General features: G+C 36.5%; 1 protein-coding gene across 1 annotated transcript in view; it reads left to right on the top strand.

Annotated features, from left to right (window-relative positions):
- SLC9C1 (solute carrier family 9 member C1) overlaps window positions 1–24183 on the top strand; it is a 132777-nt gene that overhangs the window by 94332 nt on the left and 14262 nt on the right. Inside the window, 4 exon segments of the mRNA XM_023211500.3 lie at window positions 6952–7083; window positions 7213–7398; window positions 8881–9007; window positions 18317–18375. Of these exon segments, the coding sequence (XP_023067268.3) occupies window positions 6952–7083; window positions 7213–7398; window positions 8881–9007; window positions 18317–18375 (504 nt within the window).

Raw genomic sequence — 24183 nt, 5'->3', positions numbered from 1 at the left:
CTCACCTGCCCAGGGAAACAGTGAACGAATAAGCAGTCCCAGGAACCCATGCTTCTCCCATGGATCTTTGCAACCCTCCAGTCAGGAGATCCCCTCATGAACCCACTCCACTAGGGCCTGCAGTCTGACATGTAGGACTATGTGGAGTTTCAGTAGAACAGTCACTCAGGCACATGTGGCGTCCTAGGAGCCTTAGATACCCAGGCCTCCTGGAAAAAGCAGCTGCAACCCTCAGCAGAAGTTAGACTCCCATACCTACTCCTAGGAGAGGGACTGAATACAAGGGACTGACCAATGATGGTCTGCAGGCCCATGGTACATCACATGATAAGACCCACTGGCTCAGAAATCCAGCCAGCCATGGGTAGCAGTGTTGCATCTCTCTGAGAAAGAGCTCCCAGCAGGTAGGGCAGGCCACCACCTTTGCTGTTTCAGAGCCTCAGTCACAGTTGCCTTAGGGCTCTAACAAATCGGTGGCAACTAGGGACTAGAGCAGACCCTCAGCACTGCCCAGCAGTACTATGGAGAAGCAGTCAGACTTCTGATTCATGCAGATCCCAAATCCCATTTCTCCTCACTAGGCAGAATCTCCCAACTGGGGTCCTCCAATCACTGCTGCTGGTGTTGGCCAACTGGGTTTCAAACCTCCCTGGTACAGAGCTCCAGGGGAAGATGGACCACCATCTTTGCTGTTTGGTCAACTTAGCTATTCTTGCCTTCGGGCTTTGAAGAGTCCAAAGCAACTGGAGACTGGAGCGGACCCCCAGCTAGTACAGCTGCTCTATGAAAACATGGTCAGACTGTTATTTTAAGTAGGTCTCTGATCCCATTCCTTTTCATTGGTTGGGACCTCCTGACCAGGGTCTCCAGCTACCTCCTACAGGTGTGTTCAGGCTGGCGATAGGTTCATACCTCCCTGGGGCAGAGTTCCCAGAGGGAGAGGCAGGCCACCATCTCTGCTGCTTTGCAGCCTCCACTCATTGTTGTTACCTTCAGGTGCAAGAAAGTCCAAGGTGACTAGGGACTAGAGCGGACCCCCAGCATACCGCAGCAGCCCTATGGAAAAGTGGCCAGACTGTCACATGGGGCTAGTTCCCACATCTCCTCACCGGGCAGGTCTCCAGGCCTGGAGCTCCAGCCACCCCTTGTCAGGGCTATTGAGCCAATAGCAGTTCTGCAACTCCCTGGACAGAACTCCCAGTGGGAGCCGGGGGCTGCCATCCTTGCTGTCTTGCAGCCCTTGCCCTTGCTGTCTCTAGGATCCAGAGAGTCTGTAGGGATCAGAGGCTGGTCCGGAACCCCAGCAAAGAGCAACCACCTCACAGAAAAGTGGCCAGACTGTTCTCTACGCAGATCCTGATCCTCACTTTTCCTCAATGAACAGGGCCACCTGGCCTGGGACTCCAGCACAATGACCCAACTCTTGCCTGATCACCACAATCAAAGACAGCCCAGCATTTCTTCAAGGAGGAAATCATAGAGTCAACTCACAACCCCTCTGCCACTACAGTTGCAGTGACTCAGCCCTTACAGCCCTGACACTGGAAAGGAACAAAGGGCCTAGTCATTATGCTGGCACCTCCAGCACATGGCAGCCACCATATGGAGGGGAGTCCAGCCACCATATGGAAGGGTATCACTGCCCCCACTCTTCACAAGGCAGGGCCCCTGGCTCATGAAAGTAGAACAGTTGCTCCATCCACAACTGAGCATACTCACTGGTAGTGGCCCAGAGTTTCCCGAGGGAGAGGCTTCTAGAGGCATACAAGTGCATCCCCGCTCCTGCCACTGCCACAGTAACAATTGAATCCCTGCTGCCCTTGGTCTGGGGAAGAAACAAAAAGCCTGAGGGCTACACCCAAGTTTACCACATGCCACAGGTACCAGACAGAAGAAAGACCAATCTTTCCTCCCTGTGAGCTTTTGGCTCCCTCATCCCCACCAAGAAAAACCCCAAGGTCGTGACAACGGTACACACAACCCACTCCTCCAGCTGACCAGTAACAGCAGCTCCACATTTCATGGAGGTGGAGCCCCCAGGAGCAACAACTTACAGAATGGAAGACAATGATTGCAAACTATGCATCTGACAAAGGTTTATAAGCCAAAATCTCTGAGAAACTTAAACAAATTAACAAGCAAAACACAAACAACCCCTTTAAAAAGTGGGCAAACCATATGAACAGACACTTTTCTAAAGAAGACATACACGTGGCCATCAAGCATATGAAAAAATTCTGATGATCACTAACCATTTACATTTGAAATACAAATCAAAACACAATGAGATACTATCTCACACCAGTCAGAATGACTATTATTAAAAAGTCAAAAAATAGCAGATGCTGGCAAGGCTGTGGAGAAAAGGGAATGCTTATATCCTACTGAGGGAAATGTAAATTAGTTCAGTCATTGTGGAAAGAATGCTGGCAATTTCCAAGAGAACTTAAAACAGAATTACCATTCAACCCAACAATTTTATTATTGGGTATATACAGAAAGGAATATAAATCATTCTACTATAAAGCCACATGTATGTGTATGTTCTTTGCAGCACTAGTCACAACAGCAAAGACATGGAATCAACCTAAATGCCCATCAACAGTAGAATGGATAAAGAAAATGTGGTACATACACACCATGGAATACTATGCAGCCATAAAAAAGAATGAGATCCTGTCCTTTGCAGCAACATAGATGGAGGTGGAGACCATTATCCTTAGCAAACTAACACAGGAACAGAAAAGCAAATACTGCATGTTCTCACTTATAAATGGAGCTAAACATCAAGTACATATGGACACAAAAAAGGGAGCAAGAGACATCAGAGCCTACTTGAGAGTGGAGTGTAGGGAGGAAGGTAAGGATCAGAAAACTACATATCATGTACTATTATGCTTATTAACTGGGTGATGAAATTATCAGTATACCAGATCCCTGCAAAATGTAATTCACCTATATAACAAACCTGCACCTGTATCCCTAAACCTAAATGAAAAAATTTTAAAAAGCACACACATGTCAAATTTTACTTAAGGACTAGAACTTTTTAGTAGTCCCGTACATACTGAAATTTTTGGAATTTGTATCCTTCCCACAAAAACAACTCCATGCCAGATGGTTTTACTGATGAGTTTTATCAAATATTTCAGGAAGAAATAACGTGAATCTTACACAGACTTTATCAGGAAACAAAGGAGGAAAAAAAGCTTTCCAGTGCATATTATGGGACCAGTGTAAACAAATACTAAACCTTGAGAAAACATTTCAGCAAAAGAAAATTACAGACCAATATCCCACATTAATGTGGATACAAAAAATCATTAATAAGATATTAGCAAGTTGAATCCAGGAATATATTAAAAGGATTAGACATCAAAACTAAATAAATAAGCTTTATTTTAGGAATATGAGATTGATTCGACATTTGAAAATCAACCATTGTGATTCAACACATTATTTAAAAAAACAGAAAATTTATATAAGATATTTGATATAGAACAAAAAGAATTTTACAAAATGTAACATTCTTTTAAAAAATCTCCAAAAACTCAGAATAGAATGACACTTCCTGAACTCAATAATGGGCATTTATTATAAATTTACAGCTAACATCACATCTAGTGATGAAAAACTAAGACAATAAGACTGAGAGCAAGACAAGAACGTTCACTCTTACCAATTCTATTCTGTATTCTACTGGAGTTGTTAGCTAGTAGAATAGGGCTAGAAAAAGAAATAAACTGACTTAAAAATTACAAAAGAAAGCACTAAAATTGTCTCTGCAAGATGGCATGATATCTACATTTTTAAGATTCTACCAAAAATAACTAGAATCTATAATGAATTTAGTAAGGTGGCAAGATACAAGTCCAAATTCCAAAAATTAATTATGTTTTCATATACTAGTAACAAACAACTGGAAATAAAATTTTTAACTCTTTTTACAAAAATAATCAAAATATAAAAGGGATAGACGTAAAGTTAATGAAATACATGGAATAATTCTACAATGAAAGTTATGGAATATTTCCTAGATAACTGAAAAAAGATTTAAAAAATGGAGAAGTACACTGTATTTGTGAATTAGAGCCCATAATATTATTAAGATATCCATTCTTCATAAATTGATCTATAGATTCAACACAACCTCAATCAAAATCTCCACAGACTCTTTTTGTAAAATATATATGAAAATGCAGAGGAGCTACAATAGACAAATATAAAAAAGTTAGATGATTTACACTACCTGATTTAAAGATATACAACCCGTGTAATTAAGGCCACATGACGTTGGCTTTAGGTCAGGATGTAGAGATCAATGCAACAGAAAAGAGAATCCATATGTAAATCCACACATACATAGTCAATAGATTTTCGACAAAGAATCAAATTATCTCAATGGAAAAATTACAATATTTTCAACAAATAATCCTGAAAACACTGAATATCCATGCAGAAGCAATGAACCTTGATCCCCATGTACTAGGCCCAAAATGTAATGTGGCATGATCATACACTTTAACATGAAAGATAGAACTATATAAATTATAGAAGAAAACATAGGAGAACTTAAGGTAGGCAAAGATTTCTTAGCCAGGATTTTTTTAAAAGTATTAACCATAAAAAGAAATATTGATAAATTGGATGTCACTAAAATTAAAAATGTTCTGCTCTTCAAAAGACATTACAAAAAATATGAGCAACAGGATCAGGGAAAAATATGAGTCATGGGCTTAGGAACTTTTCAAAAGTTCCCCAACAAAAGGATTTGATAAAAGAATCTATAAACAACTCTTACAATTCAAAAATAAGAAGACAAACTACTGAATTAAAAACTGGGCAAAGAATGTGAACAGACACTTTACAAAGAATATACAAATGGCCAATAAACACTTGAAGATGTTCACCATCATTAGCTGCCAGAAACATGCAAATTAAACCCACAGTGGTATGTCAATACACACCTACTACATTGCCTAAAAATAAAAACACTAACAGGTATTGGCAAGGACATGGAGCAACTAAAATTTTGTTTTCGTGTTTTTTGTTTTTTTTTTTTTTTTTTGAGACAGAGTCTCACTCTGCCTCCCAGGCTGGAGTGCAGTGGCTCCCGATCTCAGCTCACTGCAACCTCTGCCTTCCAGGTTCAAGTGATTCTCCCGCCTCAGCCTCCCGAGTAGCTAGGATTACAGTCACACGCAACCACACTCAGCTATTTTTTGTATTTTTAGTAGAGACGGTGTTTCGCCATGTTGGCCAGGCTGATCTCAAACCCCTGACCTCAGGTGCTCAGCCTCCCTGGCCTCCCAAAGTACTGAGATTACAGGCATGAGCCACCGCTCCTGGCTGAAATTTTCATACATGGCTGATGAGAGTGTAAAATGTTGAAACAACTTCTGAAACAGAGATTTTAATTTGAACAGTGGTTTTGGTCTGAAACAGTTTGTCAGTTGCTTACAAAAGTTAAATATACATGTCCTATACTACACAAATAAAAGATACTGACCCAAGAGAAATAAAATCCAATGTACACAAAACTTGTTTTTGACTATTCATAGAAGTTTTATTCTTAGTAACCAATGGTCTATTCACTTTTAGCATAAGCATTTTATTTTTGCCTAAAAAGTTTGATCCCCTCAACATATTTATAGAGGCATATATTTATCTAAAAAGGTCAAATAATTTTTAGTAATTTGTTTTCTATTTTTTATCTTATAAAAAATAAAATATGCGTAAATCATACATCTGATAATGGATTTGTATCTAAAATATATAAGGAACTCAGAGCTCAACAGCAAGAAAATAAATAATACAATTAAAAATAAGCAAAGGACCTGAATAAACATTTCTCAAAAGAAGACATACAAATGGGCAACAGGTATATAAACAATGTTCAAAATCATTAATCATCAGAAAAATGCACATGAAAATCACAATGAGATATCACGTTACACTAATCAGACAGGCTATTTGAGTTCCTTGTAAATTCTGGACATTAGTCCATTGTCAGACACATAGTTTGCAAATATATTCTCCCATTCTGCAGGGTTTTTGTTTCTCACAGTGAATAGGTTGCCTGTTCACTTGATTATTTATTTTTGTGGTACAGAAGCTATTTAGGTCAATTATGTTCCATTTGTCTATTTTTGTTCTTGTTGCATGTGCTTTTGGGGTTTTAGTCATTAATTCTTTGCCTACACCAATGTCCAGAAGAGTTTTCTCTAGGTTTTTTCCCAGCATGTTTATAGTTTGGGATCTAATGTTTAAGTCTTTAATTCATCTTGAGTTGATTTTTTAAAATATGTTGAGAGATAAAGGGTCTAGTTTTATTGTTTTGCATAAAGCAATCAAATTTTCCCAATACCATTTATGGAGGAAATTTTAGATGACACAAACAAATGAAAAACATGCTATGCTCATGGATCAGAAGAATTAGTACTGTTAAAATGACCACACTGCCCAAAGCAATCTATAGATCGAATGCAGTATCTATCAAAATGCCATGATTTTTCACAGAATTGGAAAAAAACTCTCCTAAAATTCATATGGAACCAAAAATGAGTTCAAATATCCAAAGCAATCCGAAGCAAAAAGAACAAAGCTGGGGGAATCACATCACCTAACTTCAAATTATACTATAAAGATATAGTAATCAAAACAGCATGATACTGGTATAAAAATATACACATACATGGATGGAACCAAATTTAAAAACCCAGAAATAAAGCCACATTTTACAGCCAACTGATTTTGACAAAGTCAACAAGAACATAGGGAAAGAACATACCAATTTTCATTGATAGATACATTTTATTAAGTTTCCAGGCTATTATGTGAATCTTACCTAATTAAATTATTAGCTTTAATGGTGTACATAAACAAAAAAACTTTATTCCTTAAAACATAGTGCACAAATTAAAATACCAAATTTACATCCTTCTTTTCCAGACATATTTTATTCCCAAAACTCACTTGTATGATGCTTTTAAGCAATGCTGTCCTCTCATTGAACGTAAAATGTGGCTAAAAATTGGACTCACTATTACAGCCAGAAAAATCAGAGAACACTTGTCTTATGAGGTAGGAAGTGCTTGTATAAACTTGTCTTTCTTTCTTTGAATGGAATGGCATTAAAACATTATAATTGACTATTTATGAATATAAAACTTCATAAACTAATAATAGACTGAAATTGTGTTTTTAAAACAGGATTGGAACTACAAGATGCAGCTACAGCTCTCTAATATTTATATAGAAGATATACCAATGACCACCAAAACTGATATCTATGATGAAAATGTAATCTATGTTATCCTCATACATGGAGCTGTAGAAGATTGTCAGTTACGAAAATCTTATAGAGCACCTTTCTTAATTCCTATAACATGCCATCAGGTAAAGAAATACTGATTCCTGTCTTCAGGTCAACATGCCATATGTCCAACAATGTATTAACATCAGGAAAACTGTCAGTATAATCTTAAGCTTTTCACTTTCCAATATTCTCCCTTTTCCCACCACTCCATAAACACTCACTTATACCCACAACCACACCCACATACGCCCACACGCACCAAGTTCATTGACTGCTTTGGCACTTGCTAGCCCAAGCATAAGCTATTCCTATCCAATGCCTATGAAGGCCAAGCTGGACATTTTGGCTACAGTTAGATTTTGGTACAGTTATTCATTGCAAAAGAGGGTGCATTTATTTTACTCACAAGTTGCAGAAAAACTGTACCCACAATGCTCTAGAAAGGTTCTGCCAGACTGATGCTGAATTGAGTATTAGTAGTATTTCCACAGCTGCTTTGAAAGTGAATGTCTTCTCATATTTAAACTGTTAATTGAGTTCCCCTGCCAATCAAAATGAGAACCTGAGCCATGTAAAGAAGGAAAGAAGTATGTGTGTGTGTGTATTGTTTTGTGTTGGGGGAGAATCAGAGAGGCACACATCAAAAGGAATCAGGGAACATGAAAGATACAGCTACAAAAAGTAATTCAAAGAGGACTCAGAATTATTTAAAATATGCTTGTATATAGTGCTATATATTGAAATGATAAAAAAAAAAAAGGATACTTACAACTTATCCTCAAGAGATCTCTCAACCAAGTGGAAAGAAACAAATAAGTAAATATATTAACAAAATGTTTTACAGCTAGGATGAAAGCACTTACAGGGTAGATTTTGGACATAAGGAAAAAGTGTAATGGGGATGGGAGGGATCCCAAGGTGAAAAATGATCACAAGAAAATTTTCTAAGTGGACATCAGCAGCACTGACGTAATGCTTAATGACAAGAAGTGAAACGTTCTCCACTATGCTGCTCTCTACCTCTATCCTTGAACACATAACAGAAATTTGGTGTGGGTGCTTGTTGAGAATTCAGACAGTCAAGCAAGAGCCTGAAGCCTGGTAAACTTTCTCTACTTACTTCCGTAGACACAGAGCCCTACTCATTGTGGATTTGGGTACCAATGTGATTCAAACTATGTTGAAAACAACCACAGGATGGAAGAATATTTTGAAATATTTCTATATGGCAGAAAGAAAGTTTAATTCTTTTCATTAAACTTTCTTTCTGTCATGTAGAAAAAGTCTCTGGATGATTTTTAAAGGGCCATTGGTGATTCATTCTTAATCATTTTTTTCATATGGAATAGAAATATTTAAAAATCAATGAATGTATATGGAATATTGACTTTTGCAAAACCAACATATCCAAGTATTTTAAGATATCAATTTTATTTGTGTTGATTTAATATTTTCCATTTTTCCCAGATCCTTAGAGAAAGCCAGAAATAGCAGCTTACTAGAGAAATTTTTAATCGTAGGATATTTGCTCAGAAATTAACTTGCATTCTGTCAACTTTCAGATAAAAGGTATTGAAGATTTCACAAAAGTAGTGATTATTCAAACTCCAACTAACATGAAAGCATTCAGACTGAATACTAGAAAGTTTATTCCTAAACATAAAAGTTCTCTTACACCAGGATTAATACGTGAGTTAGATTTCTTTGAGCAATTGTAAGAACTTACTTTTCCTTTATAAAATAGTCATATGTATATTTGGAAACTGTTGTTTGCATTCTGCGTAATGTATTGAGGAATCCTTTTAACTGCCACATTTGCTATTCAATGTATGAGTTCAGACAGACAATATTGAAGTTATGTTTTTAAATTATTATATATTTCATCCATAAGAACAAAAGTGCATAATTATCAAAATGATACAAAAAAAGGTTAATGAGGGAATTACTAACTGTTTCCCCAAATTAAGATATGTTATATAGCAATAACATTAAAAATACCATTGTACTGTCTGAACAACAAACATAAATCACTGGAACTAGATGAATAACTTTAATATAAAGCCTATTCTTCATACAGATTTTAATAGATAAAACTTTAATCGTAACATATATGATTATTTAATCACTACTATTAAGCCCTTGATTAAAATTTGAAAAATACTTTTGAGACAAATTTAAAAATTTAATTTAAATTTTCCATTTTAAATCAAAAATTTTAAATTGAATCGTGAGATAAATTTTAAAAATTTAAAAATTATTGAATAAGTAAGATAATAGAATTTAATTGATCAATTCACTAAAAGAGAAATAATGTTCAAAATTCAGAAATATAGAAATCAATTTTAAAACCCTGTGTCTATAAAAAATATTACCAATCAAGAGATAAACCAAAGACAATTCACAGGTGAAAACTTGCATTGAAAACACAAGGTGAAAAATGTTCAACGCCGTTAATATTTACAGAAGCAAATTATGTATTTGGTCTATTTAATTTGTGAAATTTTATAAGAATTATAATACCTCTAGACCAAACCAATGTAGTGAATCTGATACACATTCTTACTTTATTAATAGCAATGCAAACAATAAAGTAAATTCATCAGGAGATTCCAAAAGCCAAAAAAGAGTTTATATCCTTTGACTAAATAATATGTCTAAATATTTATCCTAAAGATATATAAAGCTAAAAAGGAAAATGATAATTGAACATTATTTATAAAAATAAAATATAAGAAATAATAAAAATGTATAATGATAAATGAATGGTTAACTAAATCAGTACATCAGTCAACGTGATTGAATATTATATAAGCATTAAAAACTTGATTTTCCATATTATAACTTTTGAAAAACCAGTGATACAAGGAAAGAAATAGCAGACACTGGGGTCTACTTGAAGGGGGAGGATGGGAGGGAGGAGAGGAGCAGAAAAGATAACTGTTGAGTACTAGGCTTAATACCGAGGTGATGAAATAATATATACAGCAAACTTCTGTGACAACCTGTTTACATATGTAACAAACCCTTCACATGTACCCCCAAACCTAAACCAAAAGTTAAAGTAAACCCAGTGATATACATCAAGTAAAAATACCAAGAATATAACATTATGTTACTAATTTAAATGAATTTAATCTTTATTATGTACAATCATATAATTTTACATCTATGTGGACACAAAATACTGTCATTGTATGGGTCCCCACTGACCTTAAGATTAAGCATATACAGAGTGGCATAACCAAGATAATGGAATAGAAGGTAATCCATTCATATATCCCACAACAAAAAAAGAATTCTGTCCCCATACATGGCCCAAAGCCTCTCTGCAGGAGCCTCAAAATTTAGGTAGGAGTGTGTGAAGTCTTCATGTAGCTCACAACCTAGGAGCATCATTTTGAGAATGCAGATTGACTCCAGGTAGCTGATACTACAAGGTTACTTCCACATTCAAGTCCTGAAATTGTCCTGTCCTCCAAGGGACTTGGCTCCTTCCTCATTTGGTCTTGAGCCTGAATCCAAAACCATCTGTCAAGGGATCCAGGAAGTATCATGCATACTTGTGCCTTGGCAGAGAAACTCACCTGCCTGCTGACATCTATCTCAGTGATGAATCTGAAAGTTTCCCTGTGGTTTGGCTTCAACAACTCTCAGCTGAGGTCCCAGCTCAGAGCTGCTCACACAAGGATCCAGAGAGAGAATCACCCATATCACACAACCGGGGAGTCTGAGGCCCCCTGACAGACTTACCAACTTCCAACTCACAGTAGATCCTGATGGCACCAAGTCTCAGGTCTGGCTCCTCCCACTGCAACCAGTAAACTATCCCCTCTGTGCTGAAACCTGCCAAGCGGGCCCCTCTGAAGCAATAAGACAAGACTCTCCAGCCTGTGTCCCACAGCAGATCCCAAATCAACCCAGTCTCAGTTCCAGCCCTTCCTGCTGCAGTCAGGGAACTATCCCATCTGTTCAGGGACCTACTAGGAAACACATACCTATATGAGTTGATGTGACAGGCATGCCAGCCTCCGTCTCACAGCAGATCCCCAGAGGGCTTTGTCTCAGCTTTGTCCCCTCCTGCTGCATCAGGGAGCTATCCTGTCTGTGCTGGGTAATGTGCACTACTCAGAAGCAAGACTGACCTCTCCAGCCTCTGTCCCACAACAGATCCTGCGGGGACAGTCTCAGCTCTGGCTCCTCCAGCTACAGTCAAGGAATTGCCTTGCTTGTGCAGGGACCTGCTGGGTGATGCATGCCCAACTAAGCCAACAATACAGGCCCATCAACCTCTTTTCTCTGGCAGATCCCAAGGGGGCCCAGCCTCAACTTCAACCCCTCTCACTGCAATCAGGGACCCAACATATCCCTGCAGAGATGGGCAAAGAGTCACATCCATCTGGGCCATTGGGACCGTTTCCAGACCAGCACTCCCACACAACCCCAGAACCCTCCTTAGGACTTCCCCAGGTCCATCTGGGCCTTAAAACTACATCAACCTTGAAAACCTTGTGAGAGTCTTGGTAAGCATCCTCTAGTGCTGAAAGGGCTCCGGTGATGACAGATTCAGGTAACTAAACAATCAGTCTGCCAGAATCCATGGAAGGCTCTCCAAAGGCAGACAGGGACAGGCAAAGGTAAACTGTGGAGACTAAAATAAATACCTAATCCCTCAATGTACATGTCCACAAGCATCAAGAATATTTAGAGAAATATGACCTCACCAAATACACAAAATAACATGTCAGAGACCAACCCTAAAATGATGGAGATGTGTGATCTCTCAAAGAATTCAAAAAAACATTTTAAGGAAGCTCTCTGAATTTCAAGAAAACACAGGATGAATTCAGAAATTTATCAGTGAAATTTAACAGAGATCAAAATTTTAAAAAATCAAACAGAAATCCTAAAGCTGAAAATAAAATTAATGAAATAGCATCAAGAGCAGAATTGATCAAATAGAAGAAGGAATCAGTGAAGTTGAAGACAAGTAAAAATACAGTCAGAGGAGAAAAAGAACACAAAAATTAATAAAGCTATCTTACAAGGTCTAGGTGACAACATCAAAAGAACAAATGTTTTGGTTTTTGAAGTTAAAAAGAGAACTGAGAAAGAAAGAGATGTATAAAGTTTGTTTTAATAAATAACAGAAAACTTTACAGACCTGGACAAAGAGACAAATATCTAGATACAAAAAGATTAAGTCATCAATCAGATTTAACTCAAATAAGAATAACCCAAAACATTATAATCAGGTACTCAAAAGCCAAAGATAAAGAAAGCAATAGGGACTTTTGAGCAAAAGCAATGAGGAAAAAAAAGAAGGAAATAATATGTAAGGGAAATCCAATATGCCTGAAAGCAGGCTTCTCAACAGAAACCTTACAGGCCAGGAGGAGTAGATAGATATATTCAAAGTGCTGAAGAAAAAAAAAAAAAAAATCTGCCAAGCACAAATACTATACTCAGAAAAGCTAAACTTCAGAAAAAAAGTAGAAATAAGGACTTTCCCAGACAAAAAAAAATGTTGACGGGATTTATCACTACCAAACCTGTCCTATAAGGAACGCTAAAGGGAATTCTTCAAATGGAAAGAAAATACTATCAATGTGATTGTTACATTAATATGGTAATCATGGTGTGTGAATCACTTATATCCCTACTAAGAAGAATAAAAGACAGAATATTTAAAATATACTAACTATGACAATTTTAAAGAGATAAGCAATATAAAATGCAAATTGTGACATTAAAAATCAAAATGTGGGGTAAGGAGGGAATTGCTGCATAGAGATGTTTTTGTTTGTGTGTTTGTTTCTTCTCTCTCTTTTTTGCAATCAAAGTTAAGTTGGTATTAGTTTTAAATAACTTATTTAAAACGTACTACCAGAAAAAATGACTAACCACAATGGAAGATAGTAAGAAAGGAAGAAGAAAGGAGAATAGTTACAAAACAACCAGAAAACAAGTAAGACAATGTCAGGAGCAAGTCCTTACCTATTAGTAGTAACAATGAATGTAAATGGACTACGTTCTCCAATTAAAAGACAAAGCATGGCTTAATAAATTTTTTAAAAACCCAACTATATGCTGCCTATAAGAAGAACTCTTTGCCTATAAAGATACATGTACGCTGAAAATGAGGGGATAGAATAAAATATTCTGTGCAAACAGAAACCAAAAGGGGAAGAATAGCTATACTTATATCAGATAAAATGGACCTTAAATCAAAACCTTTACAAAAATATAAAAAAAACAAAAAAGGTCATTATATAATAAATAATGGTCAATTAAACAAGAGGATATAACAGTTGTCAATATACATATGTGCTAAACATCGGAGTCCCCAGATATGTAAAGCAAGTATTAAGAGATCTAAAGGGAGAGGTGGATTACAATACAATAGTAGAAGGGAACTTCAACACCCCAGTTATAGCAATGGGCAGATTATCAAGACAGAAAATTAACAAACATTGGAGTTAAACTAGACTCTACACCAAATGAGCCTAACAGACATTTACAGAGTATTTCATTCAACTGCTGTAGAATATACATTTTTCTTATCAGCATATGGAATATTCTCCAGGATAGGCCACATGTTAAGCCACAAAACAAGTCTCAACAATTTTTAAAAAGTCAAAACTATATCAAATGTCTTTTCTGACTGCAATGGGATAAAACTAGAAATCAATAAGAGGAGGAACTATGGAAACTGCGTAAATACATGAAATTTAAAAAGCATGCATCTAGATGACTAATGGGTCAATTTAGAAATTAAAGGAAATTTTTAAAAATTTATTGAAATAAATGAAAATGGAAACACAAAATTCCAGAACCTATGAGATACAGCAAAACCAGTACTAAGTGAGAAGTCTATAGCAATAAATGCCCATACTCCCAAAATAGAAACACTTTAAAAAAATTTAATGACAACCTCAGTGAACTTGAAAGCGACAACAAACCAAACCCAAAATTAGTAGAAGGAAAGAAATAATAAATGAGCATAAATAAATAAAATTGGAAATAATAATGATTTTAAAATTTGGCAAAAAATTTTGTTTTTTAAAAAAGATAATTAACAAAACCTTATCTAGACTAAGAAAAAGAGATAAACCCCAGATAAATAAAACCAGAAATTAAAAAATAAAGATTGCAACTGATACCACAGAAATACAAAGGATCATCATAGACTACTCTGAAAAATTATACACCAACAAATTGAAAAACCTAGAAGAAATGGATAAATTCCTGGACACATACAACCTATCAAAATTTAAACATCAAGAAATAGAACACCAGTACAGACCAATAACACATAACAAGATCAAAGCAATAATAAAAAGTCTCCCATTTAAAGAAAACCCCAGGATCTAATGGGTTCACTACTGAATTCTAATGAATATTTAAATAATAACTAATATCAATTCTACTTAAACTATATAAAAAAATTGAAGAGAAAAAAATACTTTTAAATTTATTCTACTAAGCCAGCATTATCCTGATACCAAAACCAGAAAAGGACACAAGAAAAATAGAAAACTACAGGCCAATATCCTTGATCAACATAGATGCAAAAATCCTCAACAAAATACTAGCAAACTAAATTCAACAACACATTAAAAAGGTCATTCATCATGATCAAGTGGGATTCAGCTCAAGGATGCAAGGATGGTTCAGCATATGCAAATCAATAAATATGATGTATTGCATCAACAGAATCAAGGATGAAAACCCTATGATCATTTCAGTAAATGCAGGATAAGTATTCAATAAAATTCAACATCCTTTCATAATAAAAATCATCAACAAATTGAATATAGAAGGAACATACCTCAACACAATAAATGTGACATATATGACAAACCCTCAACTAATAACGTATTAAGCAGGGAAGAATTTTAAAAAGCTTTTCCACTAAGATCTGAAGCAAAAATGATGTCTACTTTTACCACTATTCAACATAGTACAGGTGGTCCAAGCCAGAGCAATTAGGTGAAAGAAAAAAATAAAGGTATCCAAATTGGAAAGGAAGAAGTCAAAGTATTCTCGTTTGCAGATGACATGATAGCATACTTAGAAAAACTAAGGACTTCACACCAAAACCTCTTAAAACTGATAAACAAATCCAGTAAGGTTGCAGGATACAAAACCAACATACAAAAAATCAGTAGCATTTATATAGGCTAACAGTGATCAGTCTGAAAAAGAAATGAAGAAAGCAATCTTATTTACAATAGCTACAAAAAAATAAAATACTTAGGAATAAATTTAACTTAAGAAGTGAAAGATCTCTACAAGAAAAACTATAAAACACTGTTGAAAGAAATCAAAGAAGGCACACAAAAAAATGAAAGATATTCCATGTTCATAGACTGGAATAATTAATATTGTTAAATTGGTCTATACCACCCAAAGCAATCTGTAAATTCAATGCAAACCCTATCAAAATATCAATGGCATTCTCCACAGACATAGAAAAAAAAAATCCTAAAATCCATAGGGAACCACAAAAGACCCCAAATAGCCACAGCAGTCCTGAGCAAAAAGAACAAACCATAGGCATCACGTTACCTGATTTCAAATTATACTACAAAGCTACAATTACCAAAACAGCATGGTACTGGCATAAAAACAGATACCTCAATCAATGGAGCAGAATAAAGAATCCAGAAATAAATCTATGCACTGATAGCCAACTCATTTTCAACAAAGGCACCAAGAACATATATTGGGAAAAGGACAGTCTCTTTCATAATTGGTGCTAGAAAAACTGCATATCCATATGCAGAAGAATGAAACAAGGTTCCCATCTATTACCATATAGAAAAAACAACTCAAAATGGATTAGAGACTTAAATTTAAGACCTAAAACTGTAATACCACAAAAAGAAAAAAAAAAAAAAAAAAGGGAAAATGCTATAGGACCTCACTCGGCCTGTCTGAAGATTTTTTTGCCTAAGGCCACAAAAGAACAGGCAACCAAAAGCCAAAATAAACAAGTGGGATTATATCAAGCTAAAAAGCTTCTGCATAACAAAGGAAACAGCCTACAAAGTGAAGAGACAACCTACAGAATAACGGAAAATATTTGCAAACTATTCATCTGATACAGGATTACTAACCAGAATATATAAAGAACATAACTCCATAGCAAAAACACAAGTACTCGATTTTTAAATGTGCAAAACATCTGAAGAGACATTTATCAAAAGAAGACATGCAAATGACCAACATATATATGAAAAAAATGCTCAACATCACTAAAAATAGAGAAATGCAAATCAAAACCACAATGAGATATCATTTCACCTTAGAATGACTACTGTCAAAAAGACAAAAAATTTAAAATACTGGAAAATATACCAAGAAAGGGGAACACTTGTACACTATTGATGGAAATGTAAAGTAGTACAGCCATTATGGAAAACTGTACAGTGTTTCTTTAAGAAAAAAACTAAAATTAGAATTACCATATGATTTAGCAATCCCACTGCTGGGTATATACGCAAAAGAAATAAAATCAGTATGTTGAAGCAATGTCTTCACTCCCATGTTTATTGCAGCACTGTTCAAACACCCAAGATATGAAATCAACATAAGTGTTCATCAACAAATGCATAAAGAAAATGCAGTGTGTATATGTGTGTATGTGTGTATATACACAATGGAATATTATCTAGCCATAAAAAACAATGAAATTCTCTCATTTGCTGCAATGTGCTTGAGACTGGAGGTCATTATCTTAAGTTAAATAATCCAGGCACAGAAAGACAAATGCGACATGTTCTCACTCATATGTGGACACTAAAAAAGTGGATCTCATAGAAGTATACAGTAGCATGATAGTTATCAAAGACTGAGAAGGAAAGGGAAAGCAGATGATGAAGAGAAGTTGACTAAAGGATACAAAAATACAATTAGAAGGGATAAGTTCTAGTATTCAATAGCACAGTAATTATAGATAATTATAGTTAATTATAGTAATTATAGTAATTTCCAAATAGCCAGAAGAGAAGAATTGTCATGTTCCCAACACAAAGAAAAGATAAATGTTTGAGATGATGAATATCCCAATTATTCTGATTTGATCATTACCCATTGTATGTGGGCATCAAACTATTATATGTACCCCCAAAATATGTAAAACTAATATGTATCAATAAAATATTTAAATTGTCAAAAACAATTACAATAAAATACCTTGATTCTCTGCTTTAAAAAATGATTATGCATATACAGGGCATAGTTTTGGGCCCTTCACCATCTGCTTTCACCTACTACCTTCTCTCCCCACTCTTTAAAACCTAGCCATACCAAACTACAAATGGTTCACCTGATATAAAAGACCTGGTGGCCTCCCATTCCTGAGCCTTTCCCCATATTGTTCATTTTTCCTGAAATTCTCTATACATCCTCTTCCCCACATCTCCTCATTTCATGGAGCTAACTCCTTATCCTTGAAATCTCAGCTTTTTCTCCAAGCAGCCATCACTGATACATCCCAAATTCACAAAACGGCACTATGTGACTCTCCTATGTGCTCCCATAGCCCAACATACACACAGTCCTGTTTTTACCATGTCATGTTTCTTTGTATGTTTGCTAGTCTGTCTGTTTTACTAAGTAAAACTCCTAGAAGACATGCATCTTAACTCTTCTGCTTTCTTATATATCCTCATTGCCAGCAACATGCCTGGCCCTCAATACATATTAATATAAAAGTATTTTGGGATATTGGAGTGATAGATGACTTTGTCGCTCTACTTTCCAAACTTTTTGCACATTTATTATATAATCTCCATAATAAAAAACTTATAATCACTTTTTAAAATGTGACCTTTTTTTTTTTTAAACCAAACGAGATTACCACCAATTTCAGATCACAGATCCTGAGTGTGAGTGATTTGAATCTGATCTAATCTGATAGTTGGACTAATAGAAATAGTCACTTGCTTCAGTGGTTGAATTAACACTTTTTTTTTTTTTTTTTTTTGGAATCAGGTTCAACTGAAACATTGGAAGAAGGCATTCAAGAAGAAACAAAAACAAATGTTAAGGAGGTAAATTTAAAGCAGCCTTTCTAAAGGTTTTATTTTGGGTAAAAGAGACTCTAGAGTTTATGGAAACTACCAATGTGTTTCTCTTATTCTGATAAAGTTCATCTGCTAGTCATTCTGTAGATTTTGGTGTAAAACACTTATTTTAGCACTGGGTACAGTGGAAATTATACTTATTTTTAGGGAAATATTAGAGAAATGACAAATAAAAACAAAGTTCAAGGGATGCCAGAATATCTGTCTTGAATCACATTAGCAACAGGGCACTCGCAGGATGGCTACAGTTGTAGCACACCTGAGCCCTTTCCATTCCCCCTTGGAGTGCCAAAATCTGGACTGACCTTAAGTCTTTCAGTGCTACCTCAGCTATGCATTTGGGATCTTTAGGCCTGAAAGCAGTTTGCCCTGTGTTCACAGTGCATGACAGAAAGAAGAAGCTCAATAATAAATGCTCTAATAAAATATATCCCAGTTAACCTAAATTATTCAGAAAGTCCCAAAAATGTTGATCAATTTCATGTTCCTCTATGACCCTGGGGATCTTGAGATCCTCAAAATCTTAAGCCAACTTCACAATAGGATTCCAAGCTATGAAACACTATAGGACTCTGGAACTGAAACTGAGCAGAGAGAAATCTAATTAAAATACTCCACCAAATCTACACCATCCTGTCTGTGTCTGAATCGCATGGACTCCAGATGCGATGGAGAGTTCATTTTTAGCTTTAGTCTCTGCCAGATTGGTTATATTGCTCCAGAAGATGCTGATTATAATATTCAGAATCTGATACATGTCTGCTATGAACACACAAGCCATAAAATTGTGTATTTAGTTGTTAAATACTTATTTTACATCGATTAAGCCTATTTGTTCTATTAGCACTAGACATAAACCTCTGAGACAACAGACATTCCTTTTGACCCCAACATCTCCTCACAAATATATGTTTTGTTTTGTTTTTTTTTATTATTATACTTTAAGTTCTAGGGTACATGTGCATAATGTGCAGGTTTGTTACATATGTATACATGTGCCATGTTGGTGTGCTGCACCCATCAACTCGTCAGCACCCATCAATTCATCATTTATATCAGGTATAACTCCCCAATGCAATCCCTCCCCCTCCCCCCTCCCCATGATAGGCCCCAGTGTGTGATGTTCCCCTGCCCGAGTCCAAGTGAGCTCATTGTTCAGTTCCCACCTATGAGTGAGAACATGCGGTGTTTGGTTTTCTCTTCTTGTGATAATTTGCTAAGAATGATGGTTTCCAGCTGCATCCATGTCTCTACAAAGGACGCAAACTCATCCTTTTTTATGGCTGCATAGTATTCCATGGTGTATATGTGCCACATTTTCTTAATCCAGTCTGTCACTGATGGACATTTGGGTTGATTCCAAGTCTTTGCTATTGTGAATAGTGCCGCAATAAACATACGTGTGCATGTGTCTTTGTAGTAGCATAATTTATAATCCTTTGGGTATATACCCAGTAGTGGGATGGCTGGGTCATATGGTACATCTAGTTCTAGATCCTTGAGGAATCGCCATACTGTTTTCCATAATGGTTGAACTAGTTTACAATCCCACCAACAGTGTAAAAGTGTTCCTATTTCTCCACATCCCCTCCAACACCTGTTGTTTCCTGATTTTTTAATGATTGCCATTCTAACTGGTGTGAGATGGTATCTCATTGTGGTTTTGATTTGCATTTCTCTGATGGCCAGTGATGATGAGCATTTTTTCATGTGTCTGTTGGCTGTATGAATGTCTTCTTTTGAGAAATGTCTGTTCATATCCTTTCCCCACTTTTGGATGGGGTTGTTTGTTTTTTTCTTGTATATTTGTTTGAGTTCTTTGTAGATTCTGGAAATGAGCCCTTTGTCAGATGAGTAGATTGCAAAAATTTTCTCCCATTCTGTAGGTTGCCTGTTCACTCTGATGGTAGTTTCTTTTGCTGTGCAGAAGCTCTTTAGTTTAATGAGATCCCATTTGTCAATTTTGGCTTTTGCTGCCGTTGCTTTTGGTGTTTTAGACATGAAGTCCTTGCCCATGCCTATGTCCTGAATGGTACTACCTAGATTTTCTTCTAGGGTTTTTATGGTATTAGGTCTAACATTTAAGTCTCTAATCCATCTTGAATTAATCTTCGTATAAGGAGTAAGGAAAGGATCCAGTTTCAGCTTTCTACTTATGGCTAGCCAATTTTCCCAGCACCATTTATTAAATAGGGAATCCTTTCCCCATTTCTTGTTTTTGTCAGGTTTGTCAAAGATCAGATGGTTGTAGATGTGTGGCATTATTTCTGAAGGCTCCGTTCTGTTCCATTGGTCTATATCTCTGTTTTGGTACCAGTACCATGCTGTTTTGGTTACTGTAGCCTTGTAGTATAGTTTGAAGTCAGGTAGCGTGACGCCTCCGGCTTTGTCCTTTTGACTTAGGATTGTCTTGACAATGCGGGCTCTTTTTTGGTTCCATATGAACTTTAAAGCAGTTTTTTCCAATTCGGTGAAGAAACTCATTGGTAGCTTGATGGGGATGGCATTGAATCTATAAATAACCTTGGGCAGTATAGCCATTTTCACGATATTGATTCTTCCTATCCATGAGCATGGTATGTTCTTCCATTTGTTTGTGTCCTCTTTGATTTCACTGAGCAGTGGTTTGTAGTTCTCCTTGAAGAGGTCCTTTACATCCCTTGTAAGTTGGATTCCTAGGTATTTTATTCTCTTTGAAGCAATTGTGAATGGAAGTTCATTCCTGATTTGGCTCTCTGCTTGTCTGTTACTGGTGTATAAGAATGCTTGTGCTTTTTGCACATTAATTTTGTATCCTGAGACTTTGCTGAAGTTGCTTATCAGCTTAAGAAGATTTTGGGCTGAGACGATGGGGTTTTCTAAATACACAATCATGTCATCTGCAAACAGGGACAATTTGACTTCCTCTTTTCCTAACTGAATACCCTTGATTTCTTTCTCTTGCCTGATTGCCCTAGCCAGAACTTCCAACACTATGTTGAATAGGAGTGGTGAGAGAGGGCATCCCTGTCTTGTGCCAGTTTTCAAAAGGAACTTTTCCAGTTTTTGCCCATTCAGTATGATATTAGCTGTGGGTTTGTCATAAATAGCTCTTATTATTTTGAGGTACGTTCCATCAATACCGAATTTGTTGAGCGTTTTTAGCATGAAGGGCTGTTGAATTTTGTCAAAAGCCTTTTCTGCATCTATTGAGATAATCATGTGGTTCTTGTCTTTGGTTCTGTTTATATGCTGGATTACGTTGATTGATTTGCGAATGTTGAACCAGCCTTGCATCCCAGGGATGAAGCCCACTTGATCATGGTGGATAAGCTTTTTGATGTGCTGCTGAATCCGGTTTGCCAGTATTTTATTGAGGATTTTTGCATCGATGTTCATCAGGGAGATTGGTCTAAAATTCTCTTTTTTTGTTGTGTCTCTGCCAGGCTTTGGTATCAGGATGATGTTGGCCTCATAAAATGAGTTAGGGAGGATTCCCTCTTTTTCTATTGATTGGAATAGTTTCAGAAGGAATGGTACCAGCTCCTCCTTGTACCTCTGGTAGAATTCAGCTGTGAATCCATCTGGTCCTGGGCTTTTTTTGGTGGGTAGGCTATTAATTGTTGCCTCAATTTCAGAGGCTGCTATTGGTCTATTCAGGGATTCAACTTCTTCCTGGTTTAGTCTTGGAAGAGTGTACGTGTCCAGGAAATTATCCATTTCTTCTAGATTTTCTAGTTGATTTGCGTAGAGGTGTTTATAGTATTCTCTGATGGTAGTTTGTATTTCTGTGGGGTCGGTGGTGATATCCCCTTTATCATTTTTTATTGCGTCTATTTGATTCCTCTCTCTTTTCTTCTTTATTAGCCTTGCTAGCGGTCTGTCAATTTTGTTGATCTTTTCAAAAAACCAACTCCTGGATTCATTGATTTTTTGGAGGGTTTTTTGTGTCTCTATCTCCTTCAGTTCTGCTCTGATCTTAGTTATTTCTTGCCTTCTGCTAGCTTTTGAATGTGTTTGCTCTTGCCTCTCTAGTTCTTTTAATTGTGATGTTAGAGTGTCAATTTTAGATCTTTCCTGCTTTCTCTTGTGGGCACTTAGTGCTATAAATTTCCCTCTACACACTGCTTTAAATGTGTCCCAGAGATTCTGGTATGTTGTATCTTTGTTCTCATTGGATTCAAAGAACATCTTTATTTCTGCTTTCATTTCGTTATGTACCCAGTAGTCATTCAGGAGCAGGTTGTTCAGTTTCCATGTAGTTGAGCGGTTTTGATTGAGTTTCTTAGTCCTGAGTTCTAGTTTGATTGCACTGTGGTCAGAGAGACAGTTTGTTATAATTTCTGTTCTTTTACATTTGCTGAGGAGTGCTTTACTTCCAATTATGTGGTCAATTTTGGAATAAGTGTGATGTGGTGCTGAGAAGAATGTATATTCTGTTGACTTGGGGTGGAGAGTTCTATAGATGTCTATTAGGTCCGCTTGGTGCAGAGATGAGTTCAATTCCTGGATATCCTTGTTAACTTTCTGTCTCGTTGATCTGTCTAATGTTGACAGTGGAGTGTTGAAGTCTCCCATTATTATTGTATGGGAGTCTAAGTCTCTTTGTAAGTCTCTAAGGACTTGCTTTATGAATCTGGGTGCTCCTGTATTAGGTGCATATATATTTAGGATAGTTAGCTCTTCCTGTTGGATTGATCCCTTTACCATTATGTAATGGCCTTCTTTGTCTCTTTTGATCTTTGATGGTTTAAAGTCTGTTTTATCAGAGACTAGGATTGCAACCCCTGCTTTTTTTTGTTCTCCATTTGCTTGGTAGATCTTCCTCCATCCTTTTATTTTGAGCCTATGTATGTCTCTGCATGTGAGATGGGTCTCCTGAAGACAGCAGACTGATGGGTCTTGACTCTTTATCCAGTTTGCCAGTCTGTGTCTTTTAATTGGAGCATTTAGTCCATTTACATTTAAGGTTAATATTGTTATGTGTGATCTTGATCCTGCCATTATGATATTAACTGGTTATTTTGCTCATTAGTTGATGCAGTTTCTTCCTAGGCTCGATGGTCTTTACATTTTGGCATGTTTTTGCAATGGCTGGTACCGGTTGTTCCTTTCCATGTTTAGGGCTTCCTTCAGGGTCTCTTGTAAGGCAGGCCTGGTGGTGACAAAATCTCTAAGCATTTGCTTATCTGTAAAGAATTTTATTTCTCCTTCACTTATGAAACTTAGTTTGGCTGGATATGAAATTCTGGGTTTAAAATTCTTTTCTTTAAGAACGTTGAATATTGGCCCCCACTCTCTTCTGGCTTGTAGAGTTTTTGCCGAGAGATCTGCTGTCAGTCTGATGGGCTTCCCTTTGTGGGTAACCCGACCTTTCTCTCTGGCTGCCCTTAAGATTTTTTCCTTCATTTCAACTTTGGTGAATCTGGCAATTATGTGTCTTGGAGTTGCTCTTCTGGAGGAGTATCTTTGTGGCGTTCTCTGTATTTCCTGAATTTGAATGTTGACCTGCCCTGCTAGGTTGGGGAAGTTCTCCTGGATGATATCCTGTAGAGTGTTTTCCAATTTGGTTCCATTTTCCCCCTCACTTTCAGGCACCCCAATCAGACGTAGATTTGGTCTTTTTACATAATCCCATACTTCTTGCAGGCTTTGTTCATTTCTTTTTCTTCTTTTTTCTTTTGGTTTCTCTTCTCGCTTCATTTCATTCATTTGATCCTCAATTGCTGATACTCTTTCTTCCAGTTGATCGAGTCGGTTACTGAAGCTTGTGCATTTGTCACGTATTTCTCGTGT

Source organism: Piliocolobus tephrosceles, chromosome 2 (genome assembly GCF_002776525.5).
Source record: "Piliocolobus tephrosceles isolate RC106 chromosome 2, ASM277652v3, whole genome shotgun sequence".
Lineage (NCBI taxonomy): Eukaryota > Metazoa > Chordata > Mammalia > Primates > Cercopithecidae > Piliocolobus > Piliocolobus tephrosceles.
This window is presented reverse-complemented; position numbering and strand designations above follow the sequence as displayed.